Genomic DNA, 16,790 nt, shown 5'->3' on the forward strand with positions numbered 1-16,790 from the left:
TATCAGCTGATTTTGAAATAAGTTTTTATTGAAGTATGATTGACATACAATATTTTATTAGTTTCAGGTGTACATCATAGTGATTCAATTTTTTTTTTTTTATTTTTAAAAAAAAAATTTTTTTTTTCAACGTTTATTTATTTTTGGGACAGAGAGAGACAGAGCATGAACGGGGGAGGGGCAGAGAGAGAGGGAGACACAGAATCGGAAACAGGCTCCAGGCTCTGAGCCATCAGCCCAGAGCCTGACGCGGGGCTCGAACTCACGGACCACGAGATCGTGACCTGGCTGAAGTCGGACGCTTAACCGACTGTGCCACCCAGGCGCCCCAATATTTTTATACATTATGAAATAAGCCCCATAAGTCTAGTTACCATCTGGCATCATACAAAGTTGATATATTAGTGACTATGTTTCTATGCAGTACACTACATCTGCATGACTTATTTAGTGTATAACTGGAAGTCTGTACTTCTTAATCCCCTTCACCTATTTCTCCTGCCTCCCCCAATCCTCCCTTTTCTGATAACCCAAAGTTTATTTCTTGTTTCTATGAGTCTGTTTATATTTTGTTTTGTTTATTCACTTGTTGTTTTTTAGATTCCACATATAAGCGAAATCATACAGTATTTGACTGTCTGACTTACTTCACCTAACATAATCTCTTATCCGTTCATCCATGTTGTTGCCAATGGATCAGCTGATATTTTTTGAAGGTTATTTTACTTATGCAAAACCTTAGAAGTATATTAACTATTAATGAAAACTGTATTAGCATTATCAGACTACTCCATATAGTCTGAAATGGTGAGATTTCATAGTCACACTCTCTAATATGTTTTGGGCACTATCAAGAGGACATTCATTTGTTCATTCATTCATTCACTATTTTTGAGTATCCACGTGATCAGGCACTGAACTAGTAAGAGGGGATATGATGATAAGTAAAACAGAGGTAAGTTTAAAGCATTTATACCTCTAAGTGAACCACATTTTCCCAAAGCTTCAATATTTTACAACAGATGCTTAAGTATGATCATGATGTTTCACTGTGCTTAGGGGTGTAGAGCCATGTATTAGGGGTGTAGAGCCATGTATCTAAATAGTTAGGGGTGTAGAGCCATGTATCTAAAAGGTCAATTTCACATGGAAGGATTCTAGAAAGTGCGGTATAAATTTATTTCATTAGTATACTTTTTTATTTTTTTTATTTAAAAAAAAATTTTTTTTTAACGTTTATTTATTTTTGAGACAGAGAGAGACAGAGCATGAACAGGGGAGGGACAGACAGAGAGGGAGACACAGAATCCGAAACAGGCTCCAGACTCTGAGCTGTCAGCACAGAGCCCGACGCGGGGCTCGAACTCACAGACCGTGAGATCATGACCTGAGCCGAAGTCGGATGCTTAACCGACTGCGCCACCCAGGCGCCCCGAGTATACTTTTAACAATTTGATTTTGACAACAAAAAATGACTTATACCTCATGTATATGTATATGTATGTGTGTTTACATATAACATAAAATCTAAATGTGTAAAAATTACTAGAAGGTACAAAATATTTTCTTTTCATCATTAGTTTTATTTTCATCCTAAAGTTTTAATTTATTGAAAAATCAAGTGAGTGAATTCATTCAGTACAGATCATTACTAATACTTTATCTGCACCACCATTTGTTTCTCTCAAAGCATTGGAAAGGCTATGAAAAATAATGAAAATAAATCACTGTCCAGTTTGATTACTTTTCATAATTATCCCTTACAAATTCTGAACTTCAATACAGAAAAAATGGAGTATATACATCTTAGCTATGTTGAAACATGCTAGTTTTATGGTAAAGAACATTTAAAGGCTACCATTGTGCTATTTTTCTATATCTGGACGTGATCCATATATTTAAGTGGGGTGTGTATGCGTGTGTGTGTGTGTGTGTGTGTGTGTGTGTGTGTATGAGCGGTTTTTCTTAAAAACTGTAGCTATATATTCTAATAATTTTCTATAATTATGTCAAGAATATAGTACTAGTGCATTTGGTTTTGCCCAACATTTTAGCAATTTGTTTGTAAAAATATTAATAAACTAGTATTGTGCTAGCTTTTCTCTTTGTCCATTGAATACAAGATAAGTTGACCCATTTATTTACAGGCTCAACAAGGGCAATCCATTTCATGCTATAGCACTGACCCTTAACAAAGATCTTGTAAATGAGTAGCCTGTTACAATATGTACAAGTGACCTTTAATTGCACCAAGAGGCTTTTTGTTACAAGGGTTTTCAATGCCACACCATAGCTACAGTATAAGTTGGTAAAACACTTCTTAGGTTGTTGAGCAGAAATATCACAACCCCTCTTCCCGTCAAAATATATACATAAAAAAAGCTTGAGGCATTTATCTAAGTCTACACCATAATAATGCCTTTTAGATGACTACTGATGAGAAAGATAAGCTGCTTTTCCAATCATGTAAGAATTAAATATTTAGAACTTCCATAAACAATTCATTAAGTTATTACAAATGTAGTCAAATACAACTTTGTTTTTAATAAATAGCCTTTGGAAACAAAAACAGTTATTTCAAACTTGTTACTAGTTTCATTTTATAACAGGAAATTTTAATTTTAGTACAAGACACCTCTTCCCTCTTTCTACTCAATAATTATATACCTGGAAATTTTACAACTTTGAAATGTTTAGGGAACAATCATATATCCAAGAAAGCAGAGCCAAATACTCAAATACCTTCCAGAAGTTATTTATGTTGAGTAATGACACTTAAAACAAAATTGCAATAACGTATAGGGTTAGATATTTCAATTGATTTACTCAGAAATTTCTGAAGGAGTGCAATATATTTTTGACAGTCTTACAAAATATTGAAACCAAATACTCCATTTCATTGAGCCATTCATATTAAGTTTCTTATTTCTGGAAGGCTCATGACAAAATGATTTAGTCTGATTCTCTACAACAATGGCGGGTTGACTTGACGGCACCTGACACAACAGTTCAGGGAACTTTACGAGAACTGTACCGGATACAAAGAACCTGAACTGGCTGCTCTATGAAATGTCCACTGTGGCATGGAGTTGTGACAGTAATAACTCTGATGAAACTCTAATTTCCACTTAAATAAGAGGACTGCTTTACTAGATTTTTGGGGAAAGGCATTTCCATTCCACCCTAGTTTCTCTTAATTATTTATTATGGTCCCCCATGTTCTACCTTTTAAAAACTAATAACTTATATGTAATCTCATCTTTCCTTAATGAGGAACACAATTTCTTCTATTAAACTGTAGGAAACCTTGTCAGTAAAATTGATAAATAAAAAAAATTCACAATCATAAGATTTACTGCTAATTTTACTTAAAGGTGGTATTCAAAGGACTTCCAATAAATAAAACATATGCAACAGAAAAAGAAGTAGGTATCAATAAGAATGTATCAAACCTTTATTAGAATCAGCTATGATAAATCAAAAGGAGGCAAAAACTAGAAATTTGAAAAACTGAATTTGGTACCTTACTACCTTGTAAGTTGTATATAATTTAATTGTCTCACAAATAATTTTTGAGGCTTCAAAGATAACATACGTAAAATAATTAAAAAATATAAGCTATAACAACATGGCAACTATGAGCAAGTTAATATTTGCAAAAATATCTGACTGTAGAACTTAAGTGAACTTAATTATACTATTTTATTATAATTAAATTTGGGATACTTTTGAACCATATCAAAATAGTGGACTGAAACAAGGGAGCCACGTTTCTTTGTATGGAATACTTTCCTCACCTAAGATCTAGAAATCCTACAGAAGTGGTTAGCGTTTTAGGGAATGGCTTTATGTCTTTTGCAAATTAATTTTTTATTAAAAAACCATACCTACCAAATACAAGAAGTCAGTAAAAAAATAAGGAAAGAACACTCTCACAATCCTAATGTTATATAAGGGAGAAGCTATGATTAATCCAATCTGAATTTTATAAGGTATTTATAATAAAAATAGAGTAGATATGCTTACTAGGAACACAAGAATTTTTGACTTGAATTTTAACAGATTATATATCAATGCGTGTGTGTGTATTTTTGAAGTTTGTTCTTTTTTATGTCTCCGGGCAGAGGCTTTCTGGCTCATGCACGATGAGATGTGAGAGTACATCTTGTGGTGTGGTGAGTAGTCGGTGTTTAGGAGGCCAGGCTTTAGAATCAGTGTTATTTCTTTCAGTTATTAACTCTGACTTTGGATAGGTTAGGTTACTTGATCTCTTTGAACCTTAAATTTCCTCACTTGTAAAATGTAGGTAATAATGGTATCAGTAGTTGTGAGATCTCTGAGGTAATGGCTATAAAGCACTTGCAATAGTCCCAAGCTGTTAAACACTCAATAAAACTTTTTATTTTTAAATCAATAATAATTAACAGAGCTCCTGAACATGTTAACTTTCCAGTGTAATTCTGTACATGGAGTTATAAGTTCTGGATTTAATCCTAGCTCTATGACTTTGGGAAGGTTACCTAACTCCTTATATTTCCTCACATTAAAATGTGTGTTGGGGCATCTGGGTGGCTCAGTTGGTTAAGCATCTGACTTCGGCTTAGGTCATGATCTCACAGTTGGTGTGTTCAAGCCCTCCATCAGGCTCTCTGCTGTCAGCACAGAGCCCACTTCAGATCCTCTGTCCCTCTCTCTGTCTGCCCCTCTCCCACTTGAGCTTTTTCTCAAAAATAAATAAACAATAAAAAAATGTATGTAATAATGCCTATAGCAAGAGTTCCTGTGAGTATCAAATAAGATTAAATATGGTAGTGTATGTGAAAGCACTGAACACAATGCCCAGAACAAATGAGATACCCATTGTGTCTTTTAAAGTTTATTTATCTTTAGAAAGAGATAGCAAGCAAGGGAGGGGCATAGAGGGAGAAAGAGAATCCCAAGCAGGCTCAGTGCTGTCAGTGCAGAGCCTGATGTGGGTCTCGATATCATGAACTGTGAGATCAAGACCGGAGCCGAATCAAGACTCTGACGCTTAACCGATGAAGACACCCAGGCACTCCCCAAATATATGTTTTAAAATACACTGTGGTAGACATGAGTTACTTTAAAAATAGTACTTTAACAATTTAACAAATATTTATGGAACACCTACTGTATGTACTCAGGATTTAGCCACAGAAAAAAACGATGTCCCTAATCTTGTGAAGCTTACAGCAAATAAAGCTGAGTAGTTGAAAAAGAACAAATTAACTGATAATCAACTATAGTAATACATGTTACATTGAGAATTAAAATAGGGTACAGGACAGTAGATAACTGAGTGAATACTTCAGATGGGCCAGTGAGGGAAGACCTCCCTAAGGAGATTCAGATATTTAATCTGCAATCCAATGACAAGAAAAAGCCATGAACATATGGAGGGATGAACATTCTGGACTTTTGGTGGCAAAGACATTGAGGAAGGACTAAAGATGTTTTGGGTATAAAATTATTCCCAAAGCTACCTACAATAATCACAAAGCTCATAAATACTGTATTTATTAAGCTCTATTATCTGTTATTACTCTTCCAGGCACCTTGGAGGTTATATTGGTAAAATATATGTTCTTACCGTCTAGCTGATGAAATGGGACAGCCATGATTTGTCATCATTTTCTGTTTCCTGTGTTTCTATTTTCCTTAGACACCATGAACAGCACATCGTGGGAGAAAGTGTTTTAGGGAGTACCATATTAACTGGGTGAGTTCTGCTATACCACTTCTACAAATGCTTGAAGAAAATCCTTAAAGCATTACAATACATAAATAAATGTCTGTATCTGCAAAATTTAGGAAAGAAGCAATTTTTTTTCTCTCTTTTCATCCTTAGACGATGCTGAATCTGTACTATCCTGGTCTCAACAGTGAGATTACTATACTATGGATACCACAGGATCTTTAACAGATTCATGGGCTGAAGACTATTTGGCAAGATTCTAAACATTAGACTTTTGCTTTGTGCCACAGTCTTGCTAATTATATTTCCTGACTAAAATGTAGTAGAATTGGTAGAAAAATAAGTGCAATGTGAAATATTAGACTCTAAGTTCAATTTATAAAATGACCATTTGTACATAAAAATTATTCACAGTCAAGGTGTCATAAGATTAATTTAAAAATACTTCTCAAAGAAACAGGATTCACTTAATGTAACAAAGTATAAATATAATATTTCAGTTGCTGATGACCATACAGAAACTTTAAGACACGTAATAGCTAAACATGAATTTACTCTTCCTTGCCAAATGAAGCAATGATGTTCTGCCAGCCCAAGTCACAGGAAGCATGTGAAATGAACACAAAAGCAAACAGGCCTTATGCTGCCTAAGGGAAAGTCAGCAAGATGGCAGCTTCAATCATTCGGAATAATACTAAAGCAGCCTTAGGCTTTTCTCAGAATGGAAACATGTCACTATTACTGCAATATTCCAACAAATCAGAATGCAGAGAAAAGAACACTTATGCAATCACATACTGGAAGGGCACTTTACTCAACATTTAAGTGGAAAATAATTATAAAGAAACTTCAGAAAAATTGTCAGTGAACATAAATGACTCAGGAAAAAATGTTTTCTTTCAATGTGCTTAATAGATTTTTAAAAAGCTTGCCACTTAGAAACAATTTCCTTTTACACTCTCCTTAAGGAATTATTAACGTAAACACTAATTTTTATGAAGTGGTAAGTGAAAAGTTTGGGAGTCAGGCTGCCTGTAAGAGGTATTCATTTTCCCCCTGATATAGTACTATCACTTTGGAAGTTTGATCAGAGAGGGGATAAGCTTTCCCAACGTTTATATAGGAAGTTAAAAAATACTTCAAATATTTGGGAACTTCCCTAGTCAGTATACTTTTAGCGTGTGTCTAGTCATGTAGCCATCTATGGTCAATCATCAAAAAATCAAAGGCAAATTGGCATGACTCAACCCTAACTTTTAATACCGCATGATTGTGTCGTGTAAGCTTGTTTTGTGTGAGAGCTGCTGTGGTTTTAGCAGAGAGATTAACAACCGGACCTAAGCTGGCCTCCAAACCTTGCCCTGCTGATGCCTCAAGCTCTTTGAAGTCTGACCATCATACCTGGCAAAACAACAGTGAGAACTAGGATGGTGTCAGATCTAATCAAATTGTTCGCTGCAGCAGAGCTAACTATGGGGTTCACTAATTGGCCCAATTGCGGATTATACCTTTTGCTACAGATTCAAGACAATAATTTAGTTAAATGATGTTTTTTTTTTCCTTATCTCTTCTAATTAAGATTCCAATGTGGGAAGAAATAGGATTAGACAGTCTCAAAACTGTGTTCCCCTTAAGGTGGTATGCACTTTTGATAGGCTCACTATGCCATGTGAGATATGTAAGAGCACAGTATTACCAACTTCTTGAGAGTCTGTGAAATCTATATGACCATACTGTATGTTTACATTACTTGGGAATTAAAGTGTAAATACAGTGATGGTAATATAATGAATATATTGAGATGTAAACATGGAGAAAATGACATTTCCATTGTTTAAAAATGCTCATTTGAATTTGCTTTTGATAAGTGATTTGGTCTATATGAACAGAGGCCTATGTTACACTTTGATTTTCTTTTGCTAACTGCAATCTATCTGGGAACTGAGCATTTCAATATTTGTGGAGGGCATCATTATCAGAAAAGGCGTATTGGACTATATGGCTCATCATGCTACAACTTAATGCTCTTGAGGCAGACATTTATGTTTCCATTTTTTATTTTAGTGACATAATTGTTAACTGACAAATAAGTCAACCATCTCTCCCCTTTAGTTCTAGGTATACTGAACAGTCACCTTTCTATTTCCCATTTAAAACTGAAAAGCCTATTGATACAAAATTTGGCAAGTAAGGAAACCCAGGACCAAAGATACCATGCAACTCTACATTGTCCAGCATTGTCAGTGACTGATATCCTTGTAGTTTGCAAGAGTTTATGTTTTTCCAATATGTAAAAATTTCAAATAATTCTACTGAATCACATTAAATATATTATAATACTATATAAAACTAATTTATACTTATGGCGTCTAATATTTTGGTGTTAATACTTAAAGAATGAATTTTCTAAGTAAGTGCATCAAAAATAGTTGTTACTTAATAAACACTGGTTAATCAATTCTTCTGTGAGAAAAAGTTCTTAATGACTGGGGAGGTATTGGAGTCCTGTATTTGGAACTGGGGGAAAAATTAAAGACAGTCTTGAGACTGTCTTAATTTACTTCAATTTTCTGGGCTCTCAATATTCATGCAGGGTACAAGACTCACATAAATATACTATTTATGAAAATTACTATTTTTGGACCAATTAAAGCTATGTAAGTATTGTTTATCCTTATTTTGAAAATTTGCAGTGAATGGTGTATGCCTTTTGTATATTTCAGTGTAACCCAGTAATCATACTTTCTGACCTGAAATTAACACTGAATCTTAGAGCTGGAAAACTGTCCCATTACCAAAGCAGAAACTCTGTTGGTAATAACTTTAATATAGAGACTGTAACTAATGTGATAACATGCTATTACTATTTATGTTAGAAAATCAGATTATTAGAATGTGTTAAAATATGATCAAGCTGAACTACAGAAAATCACAATAGCAAAATATTATTAAATGCAAGTAAAAATGCTGCTGTTATGAGGTCATTAAATTAAATGAAAATGAAGTCACAATGAATTGCAAATTCGGCCAAATCTTACTAGTTTAGGAATTATAATTACATCATAATTACTAATATAAAGAAAAAAAAACTGGTTAATGATCATCCCAACAATAGAGAGGCAAAAATTACAGAAACTGAAAAAAAATACAAGTCTAAGTAGTTATTTCAGCTTAGAAGTGAAGTTATTGCACCCAAATTATATTTCTTACAGAACTTAATGGAGAAGGTAGTATTTATAGGTCACTTGACCAATGGAGCTTATATAGTATTTATAGCTGTATTATTTGGACAATTTTTCAAACACCACAACTTATCTCTATACATATATTTCAGCAAAGATTTTATACCTGCTAAGTGTACAGCTCTGTGCTTAATTCTGGGATAGATATGAAGATGAAAAAGACAGTTTCATAGTAAAACCTTTCGTTATAAAATGTTTAATTACTATATAGAAAGTATAAATAAGCCAATAGAAGTCCTGGTATACAATAAAGGGTTAGTAAATCTTACTATGATTGAATAAAGGTTATGTGGTAAGGCCAAGAAAGAAGTATGTCATGGTTAATCAAATATGCTAGAGAGTTATGTACAGTTTACAAGGATTATGAATTTTCAAAGAATTGGAAAGCTATTGTTTTAAACCTGAAGTCATACTTAATCAACCTTAAATTTTCTCTTCTGCTTACCCAGAATGTATGCCAGGATATTAGTGTCATTACTATAGATGTGATTCTGCTATGGTTTTTGTAGAGGGGCTAATTTATAGAGCTTCATAGCTGATGAATACTATTAGTAAAAATTTACAATGATTAGATGAATGTTTCCACTTGAGTCTGAATAATACACATTTAAGAAGAAAGAAATATTCTTTTGCCTTTTCCAAATCATTAAAAGAAATTTAAGACTGCTGGCTAAAATTGCTCTGCTTGTGGGAGGTCCTTGGTGGCTGTTAGTTAGGCCAAAAAAAAAAATCAGTTTTCATATATAAAATGGGCATTTAATAAATCAAAGAAAGGGTACCCTAAAATAGAGAAGAGGGCATTTTCCTATTTCTTTTGCCCCTTGTTTTCAACCATGCCAACTTTTGAGACCATGTGACCATAGTAAATTCCAACATGTAAGAAATCTATCTGTGTGGAATCAGAAAACTTATTTCTGCTTTACCTGCTAAACCATGCTTCCCTTCTGAAAGTAAAACACAGATTCAATGCCTGCTGTATTATAGTCTCACACTTTACAGACTAGTAGAGTATACATTTTATTCATTTTTTTTAGTTTCAGAGCAGTTTTAAAAAAACCATTTGTTGTACATATGAAAACAATATCACTTGAGAGATAATTTTTCCCTTAATAAAGGAATCCTCTTGCTTCCAATCTCTATAATATATCACCAAAAACTTGCTGTTTGAGAATGCATTTTAGAAGGTAAAATGCTATATTTAAATTATTTAATCTTATGTGAACCACATGATTTTATCCTATTATACTTATATCTATATATGCATCTATTAGGTTTGTTTCATTCTTTAATTCATATTTTTTCTAATCACCAAATTGAATTTTATGGCATAAGTAAATAAATTATTTGGAATGTGTTTTACCTACCTTTCTATGTATAAAAATACCTTATTGATTAGGTTATAAGTCAAAAAGGTAAAGGATTTGATCACCTGTATTAAATATTAAATTTTTAAAAACCAACAATCTATTTGTGTTTTGTTTTCAAATATTGCTTCCAAACCACAGGGTGATCAATTCTAATTGTTCTTGGTTTAGAATGTTGGGAATAGAAGAGAGGAAGTGGAACAGAAACCTATGTGGTTTATAAAAGATCTTACATCAGCTCCAATGGTAAAGTGTAGTCACTATTGGAACCTAAATTTATCAAAGGAGAGGTTCCACTTGACATTATTAAGGTCTTCTATTTCTATCCTTCATCCCCAATATAAGACCAAATGTGTGTTCATGTATGTGTTGTATATGTGTGTGTGAGACAGAGATGGAGAGGGAGAGGGAGTGGAAGTGGGAGAGACAGAGACAGAGATAGAGACAGAGAGAACATGATTCACACTACAGTGCTACATTTTTCTCTAGGTACAATATTTTTTTCACTAGGGAATCTGCTTGCTTAGTTTGTATGATGATACACCTGATACCTTAGATCTGGTTGTCAGAATACTCATCTTGGAAGAAAGATGTCATATGGAGGAAAAAAAAAACAATTTACATCTTTCATTAAAAATATAAATTCAACTTAAAAGAAAATGATGAGGCATGCTTTCCTTGTGACACTAGCTATAACTTGATCCCTCTAAAATTTTTCACCAAAATGTTGCTGAATATTGGTAAATAATAATGGTAAATTTCTCAGTATTCTATCAGAAAAACTGAAAGAAAGTTTGAACAATTACAGTGTTGGGTTCCATTTCAATGGTTTCTTTTGAGAACTAAAGCAAATTAGCTCAAGAAACAGTATTTCTACACTCTCGTTCTCTTGGCTCTAAGTGGCTTTTGAAGGGCGCATCCCCAGATGAGAAACTTCTAACACTCCTGCAGAGATGGCCTGCTTGAAGAACTGGCTGCCTGATTAACTATTAACTGCTCTCAATAGGATTAGATAATTAAGGACATTGATGACCATTAATTAGGAGGAGGGCACATTAATTTGTCACTGGATAGGGCCCTTACAATGATTTATAGGTTAGTGCTACTTGCAAATGTGAAGGGAAAGAGAAAAAGAGAGAGAACCATTAAGTTACCTTATCAAGTGGCCAGCTAAAGAGGGCAGAGGGTCAAAAAAGGGCCAAAGTGGTCACTTAAGGGTGAAGTCCCAAACACCAAAGCAGTGCCAAGCCACATTGACCATCATTTGGTGATGAAGTTAAAAATATGCTAATTTATTGGTGGCAATTCTCTCTTTTTATGGTTTCAAGCAGTTAAGACAAGTGGCCTGCTTAAGAGCTTTTCATTTGAAAAGAGATTAAACAAAATGGTTTGTCAAGGCTGCTTGGCTGTTTTATGTCTTTGTTAAAAAAAATTGCACGGACTATACTGATAACTATCACATCACCCAAAAGCCATCTCTCCCTGAGCATTTATTTCGTTAATAAATACATCAACTCTAATTGCTTAATAGTGCTATGTTCATTTGCTCTTTAGCAAGATTAAGGTGAAATAAATCTTTCATACTACTACTTTCTGTCAGTATTCCTTGCATAAAGGTCACAAAAAAAGTTTAAGTTTTGTAGAAAATTTACATAAAGACATTGGTGTAAATTTTACTTTGTTTTGTTCAGCATGGAAAGTGGAAAGGTGATTTCATTAATAGTACAGAAAACTGCTTTTAGAATATAGGTAAGAATCCTCTTTTCTTAGTCATACACAACTGTGGGTAGCATTCACATTCCACACACAAATAAGCACAGCTCATTAACATTTAATTAAATATGTTTTGAAAGCCTTGGAAATACACATGCCATACTTATCATAGAAGTTTGGAGCTTACTTCAAACAATATTGAAAACAAAGTCATTTTTGCTATACTCTAATGATATGCCATTAAAAGAGGAAAAATAAGATAGTCTAACATTTTTTTGTTACACCAAAAGAACATAAAAATATTAGCAGGAAACACTTTCTAAGAATTTCATTAAAGTAAAAAATATATACATACATACATACATATACACACACAGACACATACATATATATGTGTGTATGTATATATGTGTACACACAGACATATATATATACACACACACACGCATAGACTATTTAACCTCAAGACCATGAACTAAAATATAAAAATTCTCTCTTACCTCAATGGTGAATAGCTTCCTTTTTAATTTAAAAGCTAAGTCTTTGACATCGGATACATCATAAATCAAGTTATTAAGCCGAGGAATTTGCCGAATATGAATCAAACCTTGTGAAAAGAAAATTAAAAGAACAAAAATTTAAAAACACTGTCTTAGATACATAAATCAAAGAGTCTTACAGCAGAATCCTGTAAATTTACACACAAGCATCCTCCCCTTTTAAAACTGGAGCTTACTACCAGGAGCAATGAAGCAAATGGTGTGATTATACTCAAGTAATCAAGCAGAATAAGATAAACAGAAATCCTTGTGCGAGGAAAACTAATTGCACTTTGGTACAGAAGTACAGATGTAAAGAGGGATCTTAATACTTGTCAAAACTACAGCCGGTTTGTGTGTGATTTTCTCTTGTATTTACAGTAAGCAAATATGGCTATCACCTTGCATGCTGCCCACGGCACCACTGAGTGATCTTTATTTTATTAAATGCACCAGTAAGCAGCCAGCAAAACAAGGCTTATGGGTTACTGATAACCAGTGAAGCACTAGTGAAAAGTATTTCATTTTGTACCTTATTAATGACTTGAGCAAACCATTGAAGAAAACTACATTTCAGAGCTCACTCTAGGATCAAACATTAACCCCTATGCCATCCCAAGACACTCATTTCTGTGGCATGTTAGACCTTTATGTAGCTGTTATAAGCTTTGTAACAGTGCTAGGTAAACCGTGAGCTTTGGCCTCTTGTCAGTAGAAACACTTGCTAATTTTTTCTGACAAGGGCACTGGATGGCTTTTGTGCAGCTTAATGCAGTTTCTGACTAAACTCGGGGTCATTTGCCACAGATGAAGACATGCAAGATTCTTCAGTGCATCTCTCTGCCTGATTCAGCCTATATTTAAAATCATCATCCCAAAGATATTGATCCCTAAACATGGGAGAAGAAGGCAAACCCAAATCTGAGCAAATCAGACACATCTTATTTAAAGAACTGTTTCCCTAGTGCACAGTTTTGTGTGTGTTTGAATGCTTAGTAATGTATATATTTGTTTTAGCTTAAAAGGGTTAAACCTCCAGATGCTTAACTTTCTAAATGGTCCCTTCAAAAATAATTCACTGAACTATCTGATTTAATTCATTAAACTTAAAAAAATGCTACAAGTGTTAAGAAGACAGCTTTTAGATACAAATTAAAAAGATCTCAGAGCTATTTAGTAAAATACTTTAGAAATAAGCACACCAGACTTTCACTAGCACATTCCTTATTTTAACTTGGTATGTACTTGTTTAGTTGTTAAATAAGGAGGCCTCCCACAATGAATAAATATAGTTTATCAGGTCCTTCATATTAACAGAAACGCTACTTGTCAAAACCACTCGTGAATCTGCTGTTAATCATTTATTAATTCAGAGATTTCAGCACACACAAAAAAAATCACAGCCTTTCATTCTCAAAATGTTTTAATCAAAATGATTGACTTGGAATATAAAATATAATTTTACTAAATTTATTGGGTCATAATACTTACAAATGATACTAAGATGTAATTTATTAAGGTAATAATTAACTTAGGTTGTCTTAAAAGAAAATAGGCATAATAAAAAATGAAAAATAGTTTATTCAATGATAAGACAAATAAGTCTTAGGGATGTAATGTGTAGCATGGTGGCTATGCTTAATGATACTGTATTGTACATTTGAAAGTAGCTAAGACAATAGATCTTAAAAGTTCTCATCACTAGGAAAAAAATACTGTAAACTATGTGAGGTGATGTATGTTAATTAAACTTAACTGTGGCAATCATTTCACAATACCTACATCTATCACATCATTATTTTGTACACCTCAAACTAATACAATGTTGTATGTCAACTGGAGTTCAATAACAAAAAAAAGAAATAGTTTAAACTTATTAGTCTTCTTCCTATAATAGTGACAATAGTATATTAAATAATTATATATAGGGTTAATCTGGGCATATAGCATACTTGAAGTTATGTAAATTAATAATCACGAGGCAAATCATTTTGTGTAGCTTTTGTTCATAGCTTATATTTTCTAGTCTTTAAATAATACTTGATTGTTAGATTGTGCTATTTTATTGGTTTTTTTTTTTAAAGATTGTATGTTGCTTCTTCAAAGCACTGACAGTTATCATATAAATTATCTTATAATCTTTTTTTTTTGTCGACTCTAGGAATTGCCATAGTCCTGCAATCACAATCTTATACAATTTTCTTGTGGCTTCAAATAAGCTATTCAGTCTTTAAAGGTTTCCATGAAAGTACCGTAGGTCCACAATAGTAACAGCAAAAATTAGTATGTGTTCAGCACAAATAGGTAAAAATCCATCATGCACCATACTCCATATTTAATTTAGAGCTAAGATATGCAAAACTATTAAACTTTTCCTATCTCAACGGCTCTGTTTAAGAACCTTTATTTAAAAAATCTTCAAATTAATCAAATGACCAAAGCGCTACTAAAAACTTCAAATAAGGGGCACCTAGGTGGCTCTGTTGATTGAGCATCTGACTCTTGATTTCGGTTCAGGTCATGATCTCATGGTTGTGAGACTGAACCCCACATTGGGCTCTGTGCTGGGCACAGAGACTGCTTGGGATTCTCTCTCCCTCTCCCTCTGCTCTTCCCCAGCTCACGTGCACATATGCTCTCTCTCTTAAAAAAAAAAAAAAGAAAAAGAAACTTCAAAAAAAATAAGTAAAAATCTGATTAATTGACCTGTGTTTATACTAGGGCATGGCAATATTATAAAATTTGCTCCTAACTCAACAAAATGAGCAAAGTCCAAATGTAATCAAAGACGTTCACTTTCTGAAAGTGTGATTAGGACTTTAAAAACATAATGCAGTATGGGGTGCCTGGGTGGCTAATAGTGCAGAGGCTGCATGGGATTCTCTCTCTGCCCCTCTCTGCTCATGCACTCTTTCTCTCTCTCTTTCAAAAATAAATAAACATTAAAAAAAGAAAAGAAAAAAAAACAATAGAGTATAATACAGTATGAATTTTATTTATCATATAGCTAGGCTTTATAAAGCATAAACCACTATATAAGCTGTTATTGTTAGAATTAATATGATATTTATTTCAAACATGGCTAATAAGTACAACTGATTTCATGACAAGTTTAAGCCACTGGGACAACAACATTTATATCTAACTGAGCCATGCCTAAGTATTTGGGTTTGACTCCTTTCAAATAGTTACCATAGTCTGTAGTCTTTTTTTTTTTTTTAAGTTTATTTTGAGAGAGACAGAAGGAGAATGCAAGTGGGGGAAGGGCAGAGAGAGAGGGGAACAGAGGATCTGAAGCAGGCTCCATGCTGACAGCAGCGAGCCCGATGTAAGGCTTGAAATCATGAACCATGAGATCATGACCAGAGCCAAAGTCAGACGCTTAACTGAGTCACACAGGTGCCCCCATAGTCTGTAGTCTTAATGTAGTTTGGTGACAAGCTGCCATGAAAGAATGGTCACGAATGGAAAACATTTATTTATTTTTTATTTTTTTTAACGTTTATTTATTTTTGAGACAGAGAGAGACAGAGCATGAACAGGGGAGGGTCAGAGAGAGAGGGAGACACAATCTGAAACAGGCTCCAGACTCTGAGCTGTCAGCACAGAGCCCAACGCGGGTCTCAAACTCACGGACTGTGAGATCACGACCTGAGCCGAAGTCGGACGCCCAACCGACTGAGCCACCCAGGCACCCCAGGAAAACATTTAATAGATATATTATAAAACAAAATTCATGCTACTTGACAGTAGATATTATGACTGGATACAATGCTTTCAGGTACCCTAGAAGCAATCAGGATATTCTCTTCTCATTATAAAGGCAATGCTTACCATGATAATCCTTATATAATGGGTTGGTTTCTCTCTCAGAACCAATAAATGATTCCAGACCAACTACTGTATCTGACAAGTTTGTAACACGGGAAATAATTGCTTTATTCTGCAAAACAAGAAAACAAAACACTCATGTTTAAAAATATAATATCTATTCAGTGCCATTATGCCATCTCAATGACAAATTATAGAGGAAATAAATATCAATGCAGAGAAATAACTTAAAAGTTAAGGCTACCACATGCTGAAAATGGATGAAAGTATGCACTTAATTGAAAATTCCAGCCTATGTTGGTATGCTTTTCTATTTGGAAGAGCTGAGGAGACATATCTTAGTTTTGGTAGAGAATATAAATTATTTTTCTTCTGTCTTAAGGGG

The 16,790-nt window shown here is 33.8% G+C and overlaps 1 protein-coding gene across 3 annotated transcripts in view; it reads right to left on the reverse strand.

Moving 5' to 3' along the window:
* ELP4 (elongator acetyltransferase complex subunit 4) overlaps window positions 1–16,790 on the reverse strand; it is a 248,367-nt gene that overhangs the window by 115,020 nt on the left and 116,557 nt on the right. For all 3 annotated transcript variants that reach the window (XR_015240934.1, XR_015240933.1, XM_025928599.2), the window contains exons 8-9: window positions 16,409–16,517; window positions 12,536–12,642 (exon numbers count right to left, since the gene is read on the reverse strand). Coding sequence is in view for 1 of the 3 variants with exons in the window: in XM_025928599.2 (XP_025784384.2) it covers window positions 12,536–12,642; window positions 16,409–16,517 (216 nt within the window). In the remaining 2 variants the exon portion in view is untranslated. The remainder of the gene's footprint in view (window positions 1–12,535; window positions 12,643–16,408; window positions 16,518–16,790) is intronic.

This window comes from Puma concolor, chromosome D1, assembly GCF_028749965.1.
Source record: "Puma concolor isolate L17-30 chromosome D1, mPumCon1.1.hap2, whole genome shotgun sequence".
Classification (NCBI taxonomy): Eukaryota; Metazoa; Chordata; class Mammalia; order Carnivora; family Felidae; genus Puma; species Puma concolor.